The sequence below is a fragment of the Nanorana parkeri genome, unplaced genomic scaffold, assembly GCF_000935625.1.
Source record: "Nanorana parkeri isolate BGI_ZX_2015 unplaced genomic scaffold, ASM93562v1 scaffold340, whole genome shotgun sequence".
NCBI lineage: Eukaryota > Metazoa > Chordata > Amphibia > Anura > Dicroglossidae > Nanorana > Nanorana parkeri.
Window position 1 is genome coordinate 810474 of NW_017306608.1, and position 25416 is coordinate 835889.

The following is a 25416-nucleotide window of genomic DNA, read 5'->3' on the forward strand; positions in this document are numbered from 1 at the left end:
AACAGCCCACCTGAGGGTGACCCTTCAGAGCCCACCATAGAGTCTATATGGTGGGCTCTGCAGGGTCACCCTCAGGTGGGATCTCAAGTGGGCTCTGCAAGGGGCATAACTAGAAGTCACAGGGCCCCATACAAAATTTTGCTATGGGGCCCTGTGATTTCTAGTTACGCCCGTGCTTGGAGCTTTTCGATTCAGATTATTTTAAATCCACTAAACCAATTCAAATATCTAATATACCGTAACATGCCAAATAAAAAGAACATCAACGCTAGATGTTTTGGACAATCCTTTTTTGGGTCCTTCACCATTCCTACTAACAAAATCCTATCTAAAATATTGAGTCAGGTCTCCACAAAAAAGGAAATTAAAAACAAATAAACAGCGACTTTGTAACCATCATCAACCACATTACAAAACAATATACAAAAAACACATATAAATGAGCAGAAGGCATATGAAAAAAAGCAAGATGAAAAAATAAAAGAAGTTCAACCGAAATTAATATTCATTATATATGATAAAATCTCTCTATCTCTCGGCTCAAAATGTCATGTCCTGAGCTACTAGCCAGGCCTTAAGAGTTACTCGCCACCAGTTGCCCCACCTAACCCTTACCCGGCCCTGGCCTTAACTCCGCCCCTAAACACACCCTCTTATATAATCTTATGATAATTCTTATCTTATGATAGTTGCCGCTTGTAAACGGCAGAAATAGGGATTCCATCCATCTGCAGGAAAATGCAAGTTCATGACGCAGGATTCCCTACTCACAACTCAAATACTGTATACTGTAGGTGTGAATGGGGTCTAATATACACATACACTAAAACACAATAATACACTTCTCAACGTTACCCCGCCCCCCACCTCCGCACAACTATAAATGTCAGCGCTCCGGCCGAAGGAAGCTGGAGCTGACAGGAGCTACTCTGCGGTCTGCATCCGATACAGATGCAGACCGCGGAGCTACTCCCGCAAGTCAGGTACGCGGTCTGCGACCGCGTGCCTGACATGTCGTCTGGCTGTAGGCCACAAAGTACCAGCTCACGGGCTGGAGTTGGCCCGCGGACCGGTACTTGGAGACCAAAATTTCAACTTGCCCTAGCTTTATTTTTACTCGCCAAATGCGAGCAGGCGAGTGGAAATGTTGAGCCCTGATCGATATCTCTCTCTCTGAGTTTGCCCAAGCCCACGCCCCTTTGTGACTAACACCCCCCCTCGCACCGCAGCGACAGGAGACAAAGAGACAGGAAATGCCCCTGCCACAACTGATTGGGACAGTAGGGGGGTATCGGGTCACAAACTGAATTTGTCACAAGCCTCCACACAACCCTACCCATGATAAGGCCTCATTCACACTGCCGCTCATATACGAGCGTACGTGTGTATTGTAACATATGCAAATAAATGGCTCCATACACACAGCCGCTAATGGAGCCGTATATTTGTGTAGCGTATATATGCGGAAAAACAAAATGGAACAGAGATGTGTCCGGGCAGCATATTTCTGCGCATTTACGCGCACATACGCTTGTTTACGCACGAATTTGTGCGGGTCAAAACTCTAATTTAAAATTACATCATAATGTATCCAGACATTTTTGTAATATTCCCAGTGGAGATATGCAGTCATTCATGTTTCATGGTGTAGTAAAAAAGTGGAAAGTTCCCCGTGGGGTGTCATGCACTTGCAACGTCTCTTTCTACAGGAATTGTTGGAATACCAACCACAGTGCCACACGGTCTTAATTATAGATAGGACATTGATTTACATATAATGCGTGTTCATTTTGCTTGTAATTCTTTTTTTTTTTTTTTTGCTTTTCCCCCATATGACTGAACATGTAATTCTGCTTTTTGTTTTTTATGTTGTTAATGTTTACAATCCTTATCTTATCTTATAGGAAGTCAGTCCATTGACATCATGCTGCAGATTAAGGCCAGTATTGGCCAAAACACATCTAAGATCTATGTCCTTTTTATCCTATATGCTGTAAAAAAAAAGCTTAAAGATTAGATCAAGCTTGGGTGCTGGCTTTTTGGGATTTGTAGTACTTGCACTTGGAGAGAAGTTGCTGCTATGCAGCATCTGCTGTGGCTTCGGTCCTGACATTGCACCAGTCAAGTGAGCTGATCTCAAGTCAATATGGTAGCAAGTATTCGGAAAAAGCTTGTGTCTTTTATTTAAGAGGCTCTCATATTTGTCCCACTGGCAGAACATGATACCATGGAAGAGCAGATAATGTTGATTTGTAGGAGTATGTAGGCTCAGGCCCGGAGACAGAGACAGCAAAATGATGCAGAGACAGCAGCAAGGATATCCCAGAAAACAGAATTCAGAACCTAGAGAACTGGGCAGGACAGAATCCAAGGAACACACCAAGGTCAGAAAATAGAGGCAGTCTAACATTGTGATCCATAGCAGTACAAGGTGCCAGTGCACAAGAAAAGCTTGCTGCTGGGGAACTGAGGGCAGCCGAGTGAATGACCGACCTAAAGTGAAGTGAGCCGAACACTGTTCGGCTATTCACTTCAGGCTGGTACGGCTGATTTCAGCCGTACATCGGCTGAAATCAGCCGTACATCGGCTTGCTTCGTGTGGCTTCGGTTCGGCCGAACATGCTCAGCATGTTCGGCCGACCTGAAGTGCAGAAGGAGTTCGACTCAGCCGATCCAACATCTGGATTGGCTGAGCCGAACCTCCGGCAGGCTTCACACTGCTGTTCGGGCTATTCTGAAAGATGCCGAACAGCAGTGAGTGAATAGCCGAATACCGCTGAGCGGCATTCGGCTCGGCTGTTCTGCTCGGTCCCTCAGAGGCACCGAGCAGAACAGAAAAACAGTGAAAAAAGTTTTAAAAAAGTAAATAGAAAACGATTGTGCGGAGCTAGCAGTGACAGCTAGCTCCGCCCAATAGTTTCCTATTGTCCGGCGGCTCTGCTGCTGTCAAATTGTACCCGCCCTCTGCTGATGGACCTGATGGAGAACTGCAGCAGAGGGCGGGTACAATGCTAGTTTACTATTGGCTATTGCAAATTGAAATAGCCAATAGTAATGTACCAATGCTTTTCAATGGGAAATGTATTTATTTTTATTTTTTTTCTATTCCGACATCGCTCGTGTCAGAATAAAGAAAAAAAAGACACAGCTGTGTTTCTCTCCTGGGCGGCCGGAAGCAGGAGACTCCCGGGGCGCCAGGGAGAGTTAGCTGTTTGGAGATCAGTGTCCCTGGTTAGCAGGTAACCAGGGACGCTGATCTCTCTGCAAGTGGCCAGAGCCAGCCGTAAGATCACGGCTGGCTCCGCCCAGCTGTCGCCCAGCTTCGGCTTTCAGCACGGCTGAGCCGATGCATATGCGTTCGGCTCGACTGAGCCGCTCGGCCACGTTCGGGAGCTGTACGGGCTATTGTGAATAGCCCGTACAGCACCCCTTCGGCTCTACTGAACCGAAGGGGTCCTGGGGCCGAAGCTAGCCGAAGGATCGGCCGAAGCTATTGCCAGATCCTTCGGCAGCTTCGTGAATAGACCCCTGAATCTGCTTATTCTTTGTTATTATGTAAATCTGTGTGTTATCTTGTTTACTTATAGATCATTCAGACCCCCCAAGCCCCTCTCCCCCCATATCTGGGACATTTTGTAGTGCAAATAACTAGGGCTGCGGAAATTAACGATTAATTTCTCGATTAATCGTTAAACTTTTTGATCGATTAAAATAATTTTGATCAAAAATGCAAACACTCACCTCTCCGCCGGCTTCCGGGAGTTCCGTCAGCAATGAAGTAATAAAATGAACTAGGATCACAGTAATCCAGCACGTTATTATTCTGAGTTGCCCCACTCAAGCGGCGGCCATATTGAGTGGGGCATGTGAGATTAATAACGTGCTGGATTAGTGTGATCCTAGTTCATTTAATTACTTCATTGCTGTGCTGTATGTGTATAGGCCACTGTAGTTGGATATATATGTGCGTTATAATTAATCGAAATTAATCGATTAAAAAAAAATTTGATTAATCGAACACGAAAATTTTAATCATTACCAGCCCTACAAATAACTTCATCCATTGTTATTTATTCAGAAACACATTTCGCTTCTGTAATCATTTGCTGGGTGTTGGTGATGAGCAGGGGGTACTTGGTGTGAACCCAGTTTGTCAGAGTTGGTGATGGGCACCTCCCTCCCGGCCAATCAGTTGTGGCCAGGACATTCCCTGCCCTGCAGCTACAGGAAACAAAGGGCCGAGAAATGCCCCTGCCACAGCTGATTGGCAGGGCCGTCTTTAACGCAGGGCAAAGAGGGCACTTGCCCCGGGCCCTGTCATGGTTGTGGGGCCCAAAGCAGCTGCCCCTTGAGCCCGCCGCGGTAGTTTCACTAGGGCTCTGTGGGGGTCTAACAAGGCTGGTTAGACCCCACAGGGCCCTGGTGAGACCCTACAGAGCCCTGGCGAGACCCTTCAGAGCCCTGGTGAGACCCTACAGAGCCCTGGCGAGACCCTTCAGAGCCCTGGTGAGACCCTACAGAGCCCTGGCGAGACCCTTCAGAGCCCTGGTGAGACCCTACAGAGCCCTGGCGAGACCCTTCAGAGCCCTGGTGAGACCCTACAGAGCCCTGGCGAGACCCTTCAGAGCCCTGGTGAGACCCTACAGAGCCCTGGCGAGACCCTTCAGAGCCCTGGTGAGAACATACAAAGCCCTGGTTTAACCAGGGCCCTGTGGGGTCTAACCAAGCTGGTTAGACCAAGCTGGTTAGACCTCACAGAGCCCTGGCGAGACCCTTCAGAGCCATGGTGAGACCCTACAGAGCCCTGGCTTAACCAGGGCTCTGTGGGGTTTTACCAGGCTTTGTGTGGTCTAACCAGTCCCTACAGAGACCTGGTGAGTACTCACAGAGCCCTGGTTAAACCAGGGCTTTGTATGTTCTCACCAGGGCTCTGTGGGGTTTACCAGGAAATGTTGGGAAGGTGAGATAAATTCCTGGGGGGGGGCCAAGAAAATGTTTGCCCAGGGTCCGATCAGTATTAAAGACGGGCCTGCTGATTGGGCTGGGAGGGGGTCGTTCAGTTACAGTTTTGCACTGGCTTGGGTGAACTCCATCGAACTGAGTTTGCACCAAGCCCCTGCACCTCACTATTGGTGTTCTTCAAATTAAAGACACAGGTTAATGTGCTTCAGGCGATCAATTACGATCGGGCTTTCATGATGTTGCCACTGGTCTTGCACTGATTGCAGTGCGGACTTGATAACATCGGCAAGAGAGGCAACCATGAGACCAACATTCTTCAGTGGAATGGTTGTCACAACCGGAACCAGTGGAGAGAAAGATCGTGGGACTGGGGCATAAGGTGAGTATGACCGTGTGCTAACCCACCCCCTAGAAAAAAAATTAGAAGTATATAAGAATTCATTGGGAGTGTGGAAGAAATATTAAATGTGCCTGGAATTAGCCTTTAAGTTACTGCAATGGTCTAGGTTTACCTTCATCTTAAGGCCCATCTAAATTCAACCTGGAATGGCGCGGTGACCAACGCAGAGGAGGACAAGAAGGTTTGTGCTGTAGCATGGAGAAGGTGAGTAGTCAATAAATTCATTTTTTTTTTTCTTGACAACTGAAGGGAGGGGAAAACATAAAAAAGAGAATAAAGGAAACGAGATGGACTTTAACTACAGGGATTTATTTTATGATACTGTTCATGTACAAAATAGCAGACCCATATCACTAAGCTGCAACATGTGTTATGTGCCATAGGAAATCAGCCATGAGATTGTCATTTGCAGCTCTCATTGGGTCTTAGGTCTAAAAATAAAAACAGTGATTGCAAATACTGTTCATTATAGTGCAGTGAATTCAAGTGAGACTATGGACACAATAATGTTATAATACTTCAAGACTAAACATTAAGACTTTATCATATGTCCAGTCATGCACCTGCACATACTACCTGCTTACATACCCTCTACACTTCTCCTTGTACATACTGCCTGCTTACATACCCTCCACACATCTCCCTGTACATACTCCCTGCTTATATGCCTTCCACACGTCTCCCTGCACATACTGCCTGCTTATATGCCTTCCACACTTCTCCCTGCACATTGCACACTGCCCACTGTCATTCCCCTGCACTTCTCCCCTGCACATACTGCCCACTGTCATACCCCTGCACATAACTCCCAATGTCATACACTCCACACTCCTCTTCTACACATACTGCCCGCTGTTATACTCTTATGCACTCTTCATATACTGCTCACTGTCATACTCTCTTTTCATGTCTATTTCACATACTGCCTGCTGTCATACCCTTGCACTTCTCTCCTACACATACTGCCTGCTGTCACACTCTCTGCACTCTCTCCCTTCACATAGGGACCGCTGTCATACTCTCTGTTAGCCTCTCTTTCGCATATTACCCACTTTCATACCCCCGTCACTCCTCTCTTACACAATCTGCCCACTGTCATACCCCTGCACTCCTCTCCTGCACATACTGCCTGCTGTCATGCTCTGTACACCCTTCCCCTTTACATACTGCTCTCTGTTATACTCTCCTTTCACCTCTATTTCACATATTGCCCACTGGCATACCCCCTGCACTTCTCTCCTGCACATACTGCCCAATGTGATACTATCTGCACGTTTTCCCTTCACATACTGCCCCCTGCCATACTCTCTGTTCTCCTCCTCTTTCATGCCCCCTACACTGTTCTCCTACACATACTGCCCCCTGCCATACTCTCTGTTCTCCTCCTCTTTCACATGCTGCCCACTGTCATGCCCCCTACACTCTTCTCCTACACATACTGCCCCCTGCCATACTCTCTGTTCTCCTCCTATTTCACATGCTGCCTACTGTCATGCCCCCTACACTCTTCTCCTACACATACTGCTCCCTGTCATACTGGAACTGGAAGTTTGAAGCACATTGGATTTTGAGCAGAATCCTGCCAATAACATACTTCCTCTCCTTGGGTGATAATGCTCTCTTACTGTATCTACGCAGGAACAGCTTTGTTACCCTAGGCTGCTTGCTCCTGATTTAGACAACAGAAAACCTCCCCTCTCCTCCTCACCTTAATATATCAGTGTGGTGTTCTGCAATTTACAAAGATGAGGTTGGCAGTGCTGATAACAATGCTTGAGATGTCAGTGCAGCAGAGGCAGAGTGTACAGAAAGTTACAAGGTCACTGAATTTCTGGCAGAATCATCATGCATTTTCCTGTACTTGTTGCTTTTGTAAAAAGAAAACAATAATAGGAAATGTGCATGTATTGCAGTGATTTGCTGAGCATTTGTTCACAAAATATTTGCTTCTACTGATTCCTATTGGAGCATGTGCTTTAAATTGCAGGGAATAAATGTTTAGTGACTGTCACATTCACTGCTTTAAAATTATACCCAATTTCTTATATATTTCTGCATGTTATGCTTCATATCCATGAGCCTCATTTTAGGTGACAGGTTCTCTTTAATCTGCCCAGACCTGAGCATAGTACAGATTGTCATTATGATTTTTTTGCAAGGAATCATTGTTTGACATTGATACTGTAGCTGTGGAATCTACTGTATACCTTGTCACTGAGTTTATTACATTCTAATAATATTTTTTTTTAAACAGGTATCTTTCATTGCACATTTTAGGTGACAGGTTCTCTTTAACCTGCCCAGACCTGTTTTGCAGGATGTCTCCATCATAGTAGCTTGTCTCTGTGATTGCTTAGCAGTGAACCATTATTTGATATTGATAATGTAACTACATCTACTGTACACCTTATCACTGTGTCTAATACATTCTAATAATACAAATAGAAGCAGGTATCCTTCATTGCACATTGTAGTTGACAGTTGTATATTATGTTCTGTATTTCAGGTTTTTGGCCCTAACCCCTTGGAGAATTTTTCATTTAATATCGCTCATTTTACTTGGACTTCTTCTGGTTCAGATAATTAAGCATTTCTTACTGTCCAGAAACACAGGTGAGTAGATTCTAGTGGCTAGAATATTAATTAACTCTAGCAGCTCGAATCAATCTACTTATGTACACTTGTATGTACGTTTGCACACATTTACGCACACCAATAAATTCTGTATGCTCCTCTTTGAACACAAGTTTGGCAGATTTTTTTTGCGTCCCTGAATGCTGTTCTACCTTACAGATCTAAAAGCTACAATGTGCATGGACACTTTGAGGGTAATTTACTAAAGGCAAATGGGTTGTTCACTTTGCAATGAGGGGAAGCTCTGTTGATTTTTATCATCCAATCATGTGCAAGATGGGGTTTTTTTTCATGTTCCTTGCACATGATTGGCTATTCTTTGCAATGTGAACTTTACCACATTCACTAAGCTGAGGGAAAATTCTCCTGCAAACAGCTTAGTCTTCTTCTTGGGTGAATCAACCCAACCAGCTGTTCTAGAGCTGCGTTCAGAGGAGTGAGCCTTTAAACAGCATTCGTCTTTTTTACCCATTGATCCAGAAATTACATCTGCTATTTTTCTCATAGAGTAAGAGAGGGTTATAACCCTACCCTTGTCAGTTTTTGTTTTTTTGCCATCTGTGTCCCATTAGGGAGGTGTCCTTTAACTTCCTGTCTAATAGCCACAACAGGACGTTAGAGGGAATTCCTCCAAAGTGGGGGAAATACCTGGTGGTCAGTAAGGTCACCATTGGAAGATTTCCCATCTATTCCTGTTCTGATGACATTCCAAAACTAGGGTTTTTTTTCACTTTCACAAAATAACAGCCACCAGAACAAATGGAGAGGGTGAATCTCCCCAACGGTGATACAGACAGCAATAAAAATCTGACTGGGGTTGCAATCCCTCCCCACACTATCCATTACAAAAAACGTTTTAACTTCAGTTGCACTTTAAGTGTGCAAGTCTCACTCTTCGGCATCCATTGTCATGTAACACAAACTGGAAGACAGTAGCCAGAGTGAGTTTGTTGCTAAGACCCCTTTCAGACAGTTGGTCCGATCAGGTCAGCCTATTCGTTTTTCATGCAGATCTGATTCGGAAACCCAGTGTTAGTCTATAGGCAGCCGGATCTAAACGAACGTGCATCCGTTAACATCCAAATACCTAGAACTGCGCCCAGGTCCATTTAAAGGAGAACTATGGGGTTAAGGCCTTTCCTATAGTTCTCCTTAGGGTAACGGGAGGGCACAAACTAGCGTCCTCCCGTCACCCTAGGCTCAGTATACCGCGAGCTGTAGCTCGCGGTATACTGAGACGCCGCAGTATACCGCAAGCTGCTGTTCGCGGTATACTAAGATGCCGCAGCTGAAGCGGATCCCGACAATTATGTCTGGATCCGCCCAGCTGTGTGACTGACAGCTGGCTCTGCCTATCTAGAGGCAGAGCCAGCTGTACCCGCCCCCTCCCCCGTCCGTTCCGCCAGTCAGCGCTGGCAGATCGGAGCGGGGAGGGGGGAATCCAGCCCCTCCCTTGTCACGGCAGAGAGCCGTGACAGGATCGAGAGGGGAGCGAACGCCGGTATGTGTTCGCTCACCTGCTGATCTACTGAGCCGACCTGTGACAGTTTCATTGTCTCATTGTCACAGGTCGGCTAGTACTATGAGGTGAGTGAAAAGCACTCACCTCATAGTTCTCCTTTAAAAAACAGAGTCCCATTTTGGCAGACCTGATGATGGCAGATCGGGGGTAATCTGATGTTATCTCATGTCCACTTACATCTGACTCCCGATACACCTGACAAAGTTACATAGTTAGTCAGGTTGAAAAAGACACAAGTCCATCGAGTTCAACCTATAGAGATATGAAGAAAAACCTAAACAGAACGCTATGCCCACAATTACCCACTGTTGATCCAGAGCAAGGCAAAAATGGGCCTGGCAAGTTCAATTTTTTCCTCCATCTCAGCAGGGGATTCGTGCACGGAACTGACAGTGTCCATGTAAAAGGGGCCTACCATTCTGTATCTGGTGGGTGACTTGGGAACTTCAGCAGGGAAATCTCATTGCCGTTCTCCCCCAAAAATATAATAACCTGATAGATTCCACTCAGCAGCACCCACACCAAACTGTTTTGGATAAATACCTTTTAATGCATTGTCTTATGCCCAAAAAGTTTATAATAATAGATTCACCATAAAAATAAAAGGAAGTCCATGTTTCCAGTATTAAAATCAATGCAGTTGCGTTAAGGGAGCTGAATTTCCCTCTTTCTGTTTCTAAACATGATGTATGTATGATTTTTTTCTAGGTGCACAACTGTGGAGAGGTATTGTCAAAAGGTAGAGTGCATTTCATTCCTTATCTTTATTAAGCTGGATCCTTTTACACCTGATATTTATTGAAGTATAATGTGTAATTTATACCTTTTGGGTTTGTTTACACCATGTGCAGAGACCTGTGTTTTTCTGTACATGATCAACACGGGTCTGTGCAAGGACACCTAGAAAACAATTGTGTGGCAAGTGTGGTCGAAAAACATTTATAATGTAATATGGTCGCAGACATGCGTTCATATGTGTCATCATGACTAAACACACTATAGAATTTCCTGCACGTAGCACATGGACATGTCAACAGCAGTCTTAGAGCCCGTTCACACCAGATGCATTGGGGCTGCGCTGGCTGCTCCAATTCGAATTGTTTTCTTCTTAGTTCCCACCATTGCGTTGCAGTGGCGTGCACTGAGAAAAGGCATGGTATGCAGTATTTTTCTGCAGCGCAACGTGGTTCGATGCACAGTGTCGATAGAACATAATGAAATTCCACTCATGAACAATAAAAACCAGGCATTGGCACATCAGCACTGAACCTGTCAGCACACGCCAGTGCCCATGCGTTCAGTGCCGCTTACTGGTGTGAACAGGCTCTTAGGACTGTTTTACACTACACATGCACACGTTTTTGATGCATTTGCACATGCATGTTGATATGCATTTTATATGCGTTGCATTTGCATGTGTTTTCATACATGCATTTCAGTCCATGGGAAAACTGAAGCAGAAGAGACAAAAGATAGTAGTCACATTTAAATTGCATTGGTGGGTTTCCATGTTGTTACGATGCAAAAAATGCGGCATTCTGTACTTTTTTTTTTAGATGTGCTGCAATTCACCGCAGTGGTGTAAGCCAGACTCTTTTACAAACATGAGAATCCCAGCGAATATGGTGTAAACTAGCCCTTAAACTGAAACTGTACCTTGTTGATTCCACTTCTCATGTCTGTGCCCTGGTCTGTTTTTTCCCCCATACATGCCTGAATCCCAAAGTTTGTAATAGGATGGTATCTTTATCTTCCATGTCCCAGACAGTGTCCTCATACTACCCCTATACATCATCTGCCAATATACTCTGTGTTTTCCGGACGCTCATCTGTGGATTAAGTTCCACCATTGATGTCTATTTACTAGAAGCAGCATTCCTCGTAACTCAGTTCTGAGAACTACTGTACTACTTCTGGACTATTTTTACAACTGAAAAGAATGATGTAGTGCTGATTATGTTACAAAGCGAACACTTTTTTATTTGGTGTTCTGTACAAGTGTAAGGTACAGTAACTCATAGCAACCAATCATAAATGAGTCTTTCACCTGCCTGGGTGTAGAATGGGAGGGCTATGGGATGGTGCACTTTGCACACTGTCATTTTACTTTGCACTGTCTTGTTAAATAAGCAAGTCATTTAGATGACATTTTCTTTCCTGATTTCTATTTTTATCCTATCCTTAGGCCCCTGCCACCTTTAGCTCAATTTGTCCCCAGCCTAAACTTCTCTGCTCCCAATCTCAGAAGTTCCCTAGTCTGAGCATACCAACCAAGCAACTAGCATTTTCATAATCAAAGGTAAAAATGGCAGCTTGCTTATTCCTCCCAATACAGATTTCCTAGGAGAAATATGGAGCTCCTATGCTGACCCTTCCTTCTGACAGCGCTACTTTTCTGGCTGCCATGTTAATCCATTAGCTTTGGTGTTTTCTGAGTCACTGACCTGGAACAGAGTGAAAACAGAAACCCTTATCTTTTTACTTCCAGGTCAGTAACTAAAGCCCCTTTCATGTGGGTGCCTTCAGTTTTGTAGTGAAATTACCGGACCCATGTTGGTCTATGAGGAGTCAGACATAAACAAGCATGTGTCTGTTTACATGAGATTACCCCTGGATCTGGCACAATCAGGTCTACCTGGCCGAAGTTAGAGGTAATCAGAAGTACGCAGGGCCATGTCCATTTAGGTCCGGCTGTCCACAGACTAACAACAGGCTTCTGATCAGATCTGCCTGAAAAAATTACAGGCAGACCTGATCAGAATGTCCGTCTGCAAGGGGCCTAGGGCTCGTTCACACCAACTCCAGTGCTTCCCAGCTATGCACCCCCTTGTTCCGGTCCAGTGTGATTGCACAAAATAGTGCATTAACTATTTGTTGCAATCACACCGGATCGTAACGCAGGCATTGCTGTGCCACACGTTCTGGTGTGGGCAATCGCACTGGGGGTGGGGGGGGACACCACTACGCCACCTCCCACCCCTGAATGCAGGGAGGCTTACAGTATGCCATCCAGTGCATTCCAGCAGCTAACCGTGCTGGATCGCACTGGAATTGGTGTGAACGGGCCCATGAAAAAAAAAAAACCTGCGTTCAGATCCATACAGCCTACAGTTGTTTACGGATCTGAATGCAGATACACGTCAGTACACGATCTGATCTCCTTCTGATCTCCTCTCCGGTCCCCTAATGCAAGAAGTGATGTATAATACATCACTTATGCATTCAGCTGTCATACCCAGCTACAAAAGCTGAGGATCTCTGCTTCATCAGCTTCACCTTTTCATGATGTCTCCATAAAAAGGACCTGATATGTGGCTATCACATAGGGAGCTTCTTAGCCCCCTATGTGATAGAAATAAAGATAAGTGTAAAAAAAAACCAAAAGTAACAACAAAATGAAAGAAGCATTAAAAAAAAAAATTAAGTCCTCCGCCCCCCACATACACACGCAAACATGTGTCGGGTGCGCCTACATGCGAAAACGACTATTGCGCCTATTGTGCCGCACATGTTACATATCACCGCAAATGTCGGAGTGAGAGCAATAATTTTCGGGCCATTAATCACGGATAACACTAAACTGATGAGCAGGAAAAGCGTTTAAAGCATCGCCTATGGCCAATTTTCGGTGTGGTCGTTTTTTGCGGGCGTGTGCAGTTTTAAGGCTTGACATGTTTGGTGTCTATTTACCCGAAGTGACCCCGTCTTTTATGTTTTAATATGGGTAAGAATAAATGTTTTATAACATAACACAGGGAAAACATTTTTTTTCCGGAAATTTACGGTACTTTTTTCATTATGTAGTACCCCGCCCCCCCCCCATGGTGATATTATATATCAACAAAAGAAAGCTTTCTGTCCCCAAAAAATGTAACATAAATTGCAAGGCTATAGTCCGGTCATGCTGACTGGTGATATTTTTGACTGACTGGTGAGACACCCTAACATTTTTCAAGAAGCCCGGTACATGTGTACCTTGCGGGGAAGAATTTACGGACATTTATGTGTCTAACCACACGTAAACAAAAGCACTTTACGAACCATTACATGCATTTTTAATGCAGGATCTTCCCGCCAGCTTTCTACCAGCAACATCCTGTGTAGATATCGTATTTTATTAAGCCCATGCCCATGAGCCTAAATAAAGCAAGTGAGTCAGCATGACAGCCAGGAAACTAACATTTGCACAATGAAAACCCAGCAATGGCAGTCTCTGTGTCTCTCTCAGTAATGGCTCATTCACACAAGCAGCAGACTCTACCACTGTGACCCATGGTGGATCAGAGGGCGGTAAAGCAGCAGCTTTCAGGCATTTGGAAGGCAATATTGCTGCCTCCTGAATGCCTCTTTGATTCCCAAGGGGAATGCACATGGAACTACCAAACCACAACCTTGTGCCAATTGTTTGCCACGCGGCTGTAGCACGGTCTTATTCAGTGGTCATGTTTGGCAGGCGGTACTGCCTGGAAACGCAACATGCTGTATAATTTTTGCTGCTCCACTGAGCAAAGCATTCTGGCTGCGGCAATATTTACAGCACTGTCCAGCTGCAATGCAAACTTGTCATTGGACGGCTGGGGAGTGGTAAAAACATGGATCAATCGCCTGTTTTTCCTGCCGCATGTGAACTTGGCCTGAAGGTTCGCTTTAACTGAAAAAAAAGTGTATTAGTCTGAAACTTCCAGCAGATGGCAGCATTGTAGGGAAATTGTGCAAAACTGTATGAAAATAAATGATGTAGATTTCTTTGTACGAGTTCAATGATCTATGTATTACTTTTATACTGAATTGTATTATTTATTCATAATTAAAGGAGAACTATGAGATGAGTGATTTCCACTCACCTCATAGTTCTAGCCGACCTGTGACAATGAGACTGTCACAGGTCGGCTCAGTAGATCGGGAGGTGAGCGAACACATACCAGGTTCGCTCACCTCTCGATCCTGTCACGGCTCTCTGCCGTGACAGGGGGAGGGGCTGGATTCCCCTCTCCCCGCTCCGATCTGCCAGCGCTGACTGGCAGAACGGACGGGGGAGGGGGCGGGTACAGCTGGCTCTGCCTCTAGATAGGCAGAGCCAGCTGTCACTCACGCAGCTGGGCGGATCCCGTCGTCTAAGTCGGGATCCGCTCCGGCTGCGGCGTCTCAGTATATCGCGAGCTGTAGCTCGCGGTATACTGAGCTTAGGGTAACGGGAGGACGCTAGTTTGTGTCCTCCCGTTACCCTAAGGAGAACTATGGGGAAAAACACTGACCCCATAGTTCTCCTTTAAGTGTATGTAAACCTTAAATATATTTTTCCCTCTTAAATCAGTTCCGCAGTTCATATAAACTTTATACGTCACTTTTTTTTATTCCAATAAAAGACTAAGAGACTTATTCACTATGGAGCCGAAAGATCCAGGCGTAGCTTCGGCTGATCCTTCGGCCGCATGAGCCCTTCGGTTCAGTAGAACCCTACTGAACACCCTATTCACAATAGGCCATACAGCAGCCGAAGATAGCCGAGCGGCTCAGCTGAGCCAAAGGCATATGCTTTGGCTCGACTGAGCCAAAGTGACAGCCGAAGCGTGGAGGAAGGTCGGCCAAAGGGCCGACCTTTGTCCATGCAACTGACAGCTGGGCGGAGCCAGCCGTGATCTCACGGCTCACTCCGCCCAGTTGTAATGACAGATCAGCGTCCCCAAATGACCTGGGGACACTGATCTGTCATTAAATAATAACAACTGGGCAGAGCTGGTCATAACGTCAAGGCCGGCTCCGCCCAGTTGTTATTCATTGGCCAGGACCAGGACTCTGCCAGGTGCCGGCCAATAGGAAACAGCTGGGTGGAGCTAGCGGTAGTGTCACCACTAGCTCCACCCAATTCGTTTTTTTTTGCCGGCATCTGTCAGAAGCTTCATTATGCAGCGGGAGTTCGTCGTGTGCGGTCGGGTTGGCGTGCGTCTTTTTTTCCCCCTTTTCTTTAAAATATATAGATTTTTTTTTAAATGTTCCTATTCTTTTACATTTTTAAAATAAATTTACTTTTTTTTTCATTTCACTTATTTTTTTTAAAATAATAAATGTTTATTAAGGGTTTTAGGACAATTAACATGAAAGGCAGGTAAACATGGAGAACAATGCGGTACAGAATCGTGTAAGTACATTCCATCGTGAGACACAGGCTTATACATGCACATGGGTATATTCAGCTAAGTATCACGGAAATACACAGATCGACTCATGCAGTGCATGGCAGGCGCCATATTTCAATAACAGTTGTGTGTGTCTCATTCAGGAGACTGTTAAGGCTGGATGGTATTATCGCATTTTCTCCCTTCAATCCAGACAACATTAAAGAAGGAGGACAAGGAAAGACGTACACATAAAACACAAGGTCCACAGGACAGAACATTTTGTGGGGGAGTGCTTGCCAGATAGAGAGGCGAGTCAGTACGGGAGACACATAGGGAAAGATGCTTAGTGGGGCGGGGAGGAGAGGAGGAGCTTCCGCCGGACCCAATGGCACATTCGTCACCGAGGGTGCATACTGGGAGATATTAGATGTAGTGCACTGGTCAATGTTCCATCCGGGGGCCACTGGTCAAACTACAGGGCTCTAAATGCCGCTGAATCCATATATAAAATCCAAGGGGTCCACAAGGTTGCACATTGAGGTGAGACGAGTGACTCTAGGGAGACCCAGAGTTTGTGCGCTCTGTGGTGCTTCCGGTCAAGAATCTGGGCAAGGAGCGCCGCAGGAGCCCATTGTGTGCGGCGGTGAGACACTTTAACGCCGATGCCCGGTCCGGTGTTACGGAGCTAAGGACAAACACGTCCAGTCACCGCCATTGGCAAGCCCCGCCCCCTCATTTCACTTATTTTATATTTTGCTCGCCACCTCGGAGGTACCGAGCAGAATAGCCAAGCCGAATGCCACCAAGCTATTCAACAGCCGTTAAGACGCCCAATCTCTTGAATGTAAACAGCCAACGCTGGCTGTTTAAATTTTTGACAGTTTCGCCACTCATGTGCGCGCTGGGCGGGGGGAGGGGAAGGACGTCTAAAGATGCCCACCCACTCCTATAAGGTTCCCATCCGGACGTTTACATATGGCCAGTGGACAGGAGCTGGCTAAAGAAATACTTTGTATTTATTGTATCTGAATTCATTATTGAAAAAAAGTTTGAGAGTTTAATATTACTTTAAGCTTTGGAATTATTTATAACTAACACTCCCAGGATTGCACATCTGTTTAGGGCTGAAATATTGACTGGCATGGTTCTAATTTTTCGTATAAAATTTACGTTTTCCCCATATCAAGTGGATGTTGTCTTCACTCTCACATACTGTAAAGAACACACTATGCTTGGTGAAGCATGAACAGAATTATCCAGTAATCCAGCACAGCTTGTTCTCAGATGCTGCTACAAGTGATAAGCACTTCCAGGTGGAAATAGAATCATATTATATACTCCATCCTAAGATATATAGCCTGCAGTTGTCTATCCTTGACTATTCTTGAATGATCACTTTCTGCCAGTAGAAATGCAACACTTTTCTATGGAATTTATAATAATTATTTAAAGCAGAACTGTGGGCAAACAAATTTTAACCCTTGCAGTGGTGCTACCCGCGCACTGCAAGGGTTAAGTGCTCAGTTTGTCTAGGGAGCTAAAATAACAAAGATATACTCACCCGAACTGAGTCCTCAATCTCTTTTTCTGCATCCCCTGTTATAAACGAACACCAATCCTCTATACTGAGTGTTCCTGTTCATTCATAACATGAGGACTTAGTGTGTTTACTATATGATGTAGATCACTCCCATTCATTCATAATTGAGAATATAGTAACCATACCGTGTCCTTAATTATGTACAAACACTCATTGATCACTGAGTGTTTGCATTGGCTCTCCTTTCAGACAGCTGTCACAGGAGGCTGAGCGAGCGGCACGGGAGGAGAGCTCAGCCTCCTGTGACAGCGCAAGCTGTCTCCGCCCACATACTGCTCTGCCGGACTGTGACAGGTGGCTGAGCGGTGTGGGAGGAGAGACGCCGGCCGCTCACAGCGCTCTCCTCCTGCAGCGCTCGACCGGCTGTCACAGTTTCTATCCTCCCCGCTGGGACACAGAGCAGCGCCCAGCGGGGAGGAGAGAAAGAATGGATGCACCGTTGTATCGGCCAGAAAATGGCACTTTCGGCATTATGCCAAAAGTGCCATTTTCGGCCGATATGTTTTGGCGGCCGATATATCGGTGCATCCCTACCTGAAACTAATTTAAATTTAGGTGCTTACAGATACCCTTACATTCAGATAAGAAAAAGAAAGATAAAGCTAAAAGAAATAGGGTATGAAAGGAAAGAAATGGTAAGAGCAGAAAAAGAATAAAAGTAAAGAACTGAGGGGCCCCCGTTTTCCGTCCCACCCTCGTCCTCCCAAAGCAGCCGCAGTCCCTCTATGACCTCCTACAAAGTTTGGAAATAGGTACAATCCAAGGCTTCCATAAATCTAAACCAGGGATGCCAAATAGCAATACATTTATCCTTGTTTGTCGTAAAGGGAAGCTGTCAAGGCTTCCATTAGTCTGATTTCTTCACCCTACTAACCCACATACCCAAGGAGGGTGCGCCTTGCTTTTTCCACATTGCTGGGACACACGCCCTGGCCATGTTCAGCAAGTGAATCAGTAAACAATTCTTATATGATTCAAAGGAATAGGAATTTAAATGTAGCAGAAAGGTGACCGTGTCCATGGGTAAGTGAGCATCTACAATAGTGGACACCGTATCTGCTATAGAGACCCAGAAAGGACAGATGGCAGGTCATGTCCAAAGCACATGTAAGAGAGTACCAGGGTATTCATTATAGCGACAAAATAATGGTGAAGTGCCAGGATAGAGTTTGCGTAGGACAGTAGGGACCCTGTGCCACCTGGTGAGAATCTTGTATCCTGTCTCTTGGATCCTATTAGAAATGGAGGTTTTATGGGAAAAATATAATATATGGTCTGACTAATGTGTGGTGAAAGTCAACCCCAGGTCTCCCTTCCACTGTTCTGAAAAGGGAGGGGGGCGGGGACAAGCTAGTGCATCACTAAAGATCCTAAATACCTGTGCAAGTAAATGCCAAACTGAGTTCTTCTCCAAACACAATTTTTCAAATGGAGTCAAAGGTCTCAAAGTTGCCGGTCTATCTTTAGGGGTGTCATAAAGTGATTAAATTGAAGGGCCTCCCAGAAATCCAAGAGTGGATCAGTCATCCCCTGAATTTGCGTAACGGACTTCTAGTGCAGATCATGCATGAAAAGGTATGCTCTTGTATTGGCAGAGGCAGAGTACCCAGAATGGGAAGCCTTGGCAAGGGAAGGGGAGATAAGCTTGGAGCCCACAGAGATTTATTTGCCGTTCGCATCAGCTTTAAAGGAGTTCTAAACTCCAAGCATATACTATTCTGCTATATCATCAACATTGTAATAGGAATACATACTAGAGTTGTTTTCGGTAATCACAATCAAAGCTTACTTATAAAAAATATCTATTATTTAGTGAGTACTGGCTTCAGTCTGTCCATCATTGTCATCACTTCCTGGATTTCCAGTGTGCTTTGCATCTCTTTCCCTTCTTCTGGATGTGATGAGTTATACATTTCTCAAGACTACATATCCCATAATGCATTGTTTTCAGCAAGAAATGATAATGTTACATTGTACATATGTTAAATTGTAGTTCACAACGCAGGCTTTGTGAAAATGGTGACACAATAAGGGCTGAGTGAAATTGTGTCAATGCATTGAGGAAGTACATCCTATGGCCATCTTCAATAAGTAAGATTACAAACTTCTAGATGGATATGGTTATTGGAAGTGGGATAGAACTGCTTTGCCCAGAGATGAGTAAGTATTTTTAAGTGATATCTTTGTTAGCACTTTAATGAACAGAACATATTACTGCCCAGCTTTTTTTTTTAAAACAGGAAATGTACCTGTTGAAGTCACCACAGTAGTGTTATTGTATGATACGAGTGATCTGCATTGCCATCAGAGGTACTTGTTGATCTGTGGCTTAGCAAATGTGCTGAACTTTGTCACTCTGTGGACTCCAATAAAAAGATTTGGCCTAAGTACAAAAATCGTATTCTTTGTCGTCCATTGAGGGACACATAGAGACATTTAGGATATCCAAAACAGCTCAACTGAGGGGTGGGCAACAGGTACTGATGGATCTAGGATAGAACCAGAAACCATCTGCCACCCAAAAGATCAATACCCAGAATTTCAACCAGAATAGGTGAAGCTCCCAACAAGACAAGGGAACTGCTAAAACCCAGGGCCGATAATCAAACATGCTCAGACCAATTACAAGAATCGCCACCAAAGGTAATGACTAGCTTGAGCCCACAATAGCAGAAGCTGTAAGCCAAAGCAACCACTGACAGATGGAGTAATACAACTACCTGACTACTGGGGGGAAAGGAGAATAGCAAGAATGGTCACCAAATCAAACAAGGTAAGACCAGCCAGTCTAATGATGACAAAGGCCTTAACTTCTGACCGTAGACATCAGGGAAGAAGGCTCCAAGAAGGAATAGGGATGTATAGGACACCCATCCAATCAAGATAGAGTTTTTCTCAGTAGAGCTGAGTAAAAGGTGTCCGACCTCCTAGGACACTAGCAAAAACTGAGGCATGACAGTCATGGGTGGGGTTATATGGGGGCTGGCCTTCAACATTTATTTTCTTTGCTAGGGTCCAAACTTCCTGTAGGTGACAGTATGTAACCCAGATGTCTAGAATTCCTAGAGTCTTTCAATGGAAAGAAAGAAATTCCCTTTTCTGTCGAGAAAAGCTATTATCACCAATACACCGCATCTGTCTGTTGGCTCAGTTGAGATGAGGATTATGAAGTGGCCCGTTGATATGGCAGTTTCAGTAGAACATGCTACCTCTCATCTTCACTCTCTTTGATCTAATATATATACAGTAAACTCCCCGTTATCCGGCATCCACAGGATTGGTAGACTCCGAATAAATGTCGTTTCTGGTTGCTTGAGAGTTACTATTAAAGATACCCCTACTATTCTATACCATAACATAAACTCTGTATTGACTTCATATTAATATTGAAATGCAAAAATCAAAAGCAAATTAAGACAAATAGGCACACGATTGTTTCCAGGATAATACATGCGCAAATCAGCAGAACAGTGAGTACACAAGGGATTTTTTCTTCTGGTAAGCTAGTTAGTTGTATACCGGATAACAGAGAGTTTACTGTATACATCCATGCAAGCGCATCGGATGCGCCTATGTAAGAAAACGTCGATCACGCTATGCATGCCAGAGTGATGACCTGTAGGGGCTTTTAAAGCGTCATCTATGGACTTTTTGGGGTACTACTGAAATTTGTCGTCATTTCAAGGACCCACTTACAATTAACTTACAATTTTGGGGTTTGATAGTTATAAGTATAGGAGTTGTGCCAATATGGTGCATAAAAATTTGCAACTGCCACCATATTCTACAGGGTTTTGGCTTTCAGAAAATATATAATGTTTTGGGGGTTTGAAGTAATTTTCAGGCCTAAAGTGTGGATTATATTATGTGTGCACAAAACGTTAAAAAAAAAAAAGGCATTGGCAGCGAAAGGGTTAAAGGAGAACTATGGGGTCAGTGTTTCTTAGGGTAAAGGGAGGACACAAATTAGCGTCCTCCCGTTACCCTAAGCTCAGTATACCGCGAGCTACAGCTCGCGGTATACTGAGACGCCACAGCCGGAGTGGATCCCGAATATTGCATATTTTCTGGTACATTAATGCCTACGTTCCTGTCCAGTGCGATCTGCAAAAATGCTGCACGAACTAAGATGCCTAGCATTCGGGTGCTGGCGATCGCACTGCAGACGGGGGGCGTGGCTGCGGTGCCATGGACTTCAATGCATCACTGAATGCAGGGAGGCCGCAGGGGTGCAGTCCAGAGGCTGAACCCTCTGGAACACACTCTTTGTGGTGTGAACCATCCCTAATGGTGCAGACTTGTTATAGGGACACTTGTAGTTTTTGGGTTACCAAAAAAACCTGACAGAAGTTCTAACTCTTCACACTCTATTGAAAGCTAGAGTGGAGCTACAGTTTAGCTAAAATAATCAAGTTTAACCTCTTCATGACTGAGGCCTTTTTTTCATCTTTTGTTTACATGTTATAATCCACATTTTAGGCCTGAAAATTACTTAAAACCCCTAAACATTATATATTTTCTGAAAGCCAAGACCCTATAGAATAAAATGGTGGCAGTTGCAAATTTTTATGTTGCACGATATTAGCGCAACTCCTTATCAAACCCCAAAATTTAGCGAAAAATGCACTTAAATGCCCCAAAATACCCATTGAAAAAAAATATATAAAAGATGAGGTTACAACGAGTAAATAGATACCCAACATGCCCAGGTTAAAAATTGTGTGCGCCAGTGAAACTGCGACAATATTCAGTACTGTAAAAAGACGCTTTAAAAGCCCCTACAGGTCATCAGTTTAGAGATATGCGTAAATACTGGCCCTAGAATTATTGCCTTTACTCCGCGTGTGCGGCGATACCCAACATGTGTAGCGCGACCGTCATTTTCATACGTAGGTGCACCAAACCCATGTTTACGTGGGGCGGGGGACTTTAAAAAAATGTTTAATTATTTTTACATTTCTTTTATTTAATATTATTTTAAAAACTGTTATTTTTTTTAATTGCTATCACATAGGTGGGCTTACAAGCCCCCCCATGTGATAGCAGATTAGTGGTGACAGGTCCTCTTTAAGGTGATACTGAGGGTCCAAAAGACCCCTAGCATCACCTTTACACTTGAAATAAGCTATTGAAGTGCAGATTGCACTTCAATAGCTTATTGCTGGGCTTCAGGAGCCCAGCACTGACAGCGATGGGACGAAGTGATGTAATCTGCCCCGCTCCCTGTCCCATAGTACGGGGAGGGGATTGGTGTTTCCTCCCTAGCTTCCCCCCGATACCAGAGAAGTCCTGGGCCCGCAGGAGGGGCAATGGAGCCCGGCAAACACGGCGGGGGTGTCAGGCGGGGGTACCGATTCACCGGACCATAGAAGCGTTCTGGCAGCAGCTGAGCCGCCAGAATTGCTTCTTCTGTAAAGCTGACAGTCTGCTTTACCAGTTTATACAGCGTCCCGGTGGCAAAAGCCAGGAGACTGTTGAAGCAGCCCCCATGTCATGAAGGGGTTGAAACTGGCTGATCAGTTATATATGTGGTTTTATTTTTGATGGAACTGGCTAATCAAAATCTTAATGTACAGTATATACCAAGTCAAGTTTAGATCAGCTTCTATAATTTGTAGGTCACAACTATGGAACAACTCAGTGGTAAACAAACTGAGTTTATTTCCTGAGTCATAGTCACTGTAATGTCACATCTTAGCCAGAGCTGAATGATTAAGACAGAGATGTGTCATGAGTGAACATTCCTTTAGTGTCAGGGGAAGCTGGCCTGGCAGTTGGCACATTATGTCTACCTATTTCTGCTGAGTTAATTGAAGCAGGCACCATGGTGACCTTTTCATTAGAGTAGCACTGTGGTGATAGAATATGTGGACAAGTAGGCATTCAACCTACCAGTTCTGTGTTTATATTGTCGGGATAAATCTGTCATGTTATTTTTTTTCTCTCTTCATTACCTTGCCTGCAGATGATTGCTTGGATACAGCAAGAAAGTTACAAGTCATAAGAATGCCAGGGCGGCATTGGATCGGCTTCATAACGTTTATTTTTACACTAGAGCTTTAGGAATCAAAAAGTAAAATGCTATAAAGCTGGGAAACTGGTTGATGATTAATAGGTCCATAGCTGGAAATGTCCATTGTCATAATTATCAGGCGGTACGGCTTTCTATAATCTGTTTGTGTTTGTAGATTTACAGAAATAACTGATGAACAAGGGAGCATGGTATGTGCTATAAACACTACACTCCTCACAGTGTGCAGAGGAATACATAAGGTAAACCTTTCGACAGAAGAAATGTCATAGCTACTTTTCCTTGAAGCCAGTAAATCTTGCTTTTTTATTCAACAATAGGGCTTTAACCCTTTCCCTGCCACCGACGTAAGGCATACGGCGGAACAAAACTGTTCCCAAATCGCCAGGTCAGCATGCCTTACGTCGGTGGCATTTACCGTTCTGCAATAAGCTCATGGTCGCTTTAGTGACCATGAACTTATATCAGAACTGTTCCCCTGACGGTCCCCTTTAAATTAAAAGCTGTCATCAGCGGCTGACATGCTGCTGATGACAGCTATTAACAAACATTCCGGGCTGCCTGCACCCCCGGCATGTTCATCCTCTCCTGTGTCTCCATGGATCCCCGCTGCTCTCCCCCATTTGTATGGGCTGAGGCAGCGGGGCTCGATCATCGTGAGAGAGCAGCCCAGTGAGGAGGAAAGAGGTGCAGCTGTCATCCTGTCAGTTTCAGGATGACAGCGGCTGTGTGCGTGGCCGAGCGGAGGATCACTAAATATCTGTGATATTACCGATCCTCTGTGTGAAAGACCAACACTGGAGAGATCATCTGATCACGCCAATGTTTGTAAATAACTGGGGACACATAGTACTATGTGTCCCCAGTTATGAATGAACAGGATGTGATTTACAACTGAATGGGGAGAAGCACTCACTATGGTTGATAGTAAATATTTTACTATCAACAGTTTGTGAATGAATGGGAAGCCTTTGTACTGAGTGCTCTCCATTCATTTAGAACAGAGGCTGCAGAAAAAGAAATTGAGCACTCTGTGTCCTCAATTTCTATTTCAAAAGGGAGATGTCAGGGGTCTGTTTAGATCCCAGATATTTCACTGTAGTCCCCCAACAGTACATTTTAAAACAGTAAAATTTTTAAAAAATGTAAAAAATCAAATTATTAAAAAATAAATAAAAAATGTGGTTAAAAAAATTAACTAATAAAGAAAACACAAAAAAAACCCTCCCCCACACACACATAACATACACGTGCACCATTTTGTGGTGTACGCCATGCACATGAGCTGCAGTGCGTTGTTAGAATGCATTGCAGTGCATAATTTTGTATTTATTTTTTGAAAAAACATTAATTTACTGTGGCAGCACATGGCAAAGCTTTGTGATGCATTGCCATGCATTGTGATACTTTGTGTTGCAATCAAATATACGCCTGTATCATTTGATCACAACACCAACACAGCGCAAAAACGATTTTTAACATAAGTCTCTTATATACAGTTTTGTGTATCTTCATTTTTTTTTACCTTTTCTCAAAAAGGCACAATTTTAAATTTGAAAATATTTGTTATTTATTAACTCAATACAGTTTTATCGTTTAGATTTAGTCAGAAAATATATATTTTTTGTGCACTGATACTGATTTTGGTGTGCTTTATCAATTGAATTGTGTATTTTTATTGGTTTAATGGTAATTTGAGAAACATTTGCGCAATTATCGCAGGGCCTACAAAATTAGTAGCACCGTATTTTTATTCTACCGGGCCTGTGCTTTAAGAAAATATATGGTTTGGGGGTCTTTTACAAACGCTAGCAACGCAGCAGTTGAAAATCAAATCAATGGGAAAAATTGCAAAAATGGTGTGGCCAGCTGAGGTGCAAAATGTTCCTGAAGGGCTTGGCAGCGAAAGGTTTAAATGGGTTCACTGCTTTATTTAAGCCTGCTCAGCCTCCTGCAGTACACTATCAGTTATACTCACCTGATGTTTGGAGCCACCCGGAGGTAACAGCACTCCTTTCAGTCTGTATCTTCCTAAACTGCAGTGATGAAATGTCCCTTGGTGTCCTCACGTTCTATACACGGGACCTTAGACTTCTGCAGCCAAGGAGAAGACAGCCTCCAGGGACTAGTCTAAGGGTCCCTACACAC

General features: G+C 44.3%; 1 protein-coding gene across 2 annotated transcripts in view; it reads left to right on the forward strand.

Moving 5' to 3' along the window:
• Window positions 1-25416, forward strand: part of FAM134B (family with sequence similarity 134 member B) — a 79938-nt gene that overhangs the window by 4253 nt on the left and 50269 nt on the right. For both annotated transcript variants that reach the window (XR_001941351.1, XM_018558455.1), the window contains exons 2-3: window positions 7869-7975; window positions 10227-10257. Coding sequence is in view for 1 of the 2 variants with exons in the window: in XM_018558455.1 (XP_018413957.1) it covers window positions 7869-7975; window positions 10227-10257 (138 nt within the window). In the remaining variant the exon portion in view is untranslated. The remainder of the gene's footprint in view (window positions 1-7868; window positions 7976-10226; window positions 10258-25416) is intronic.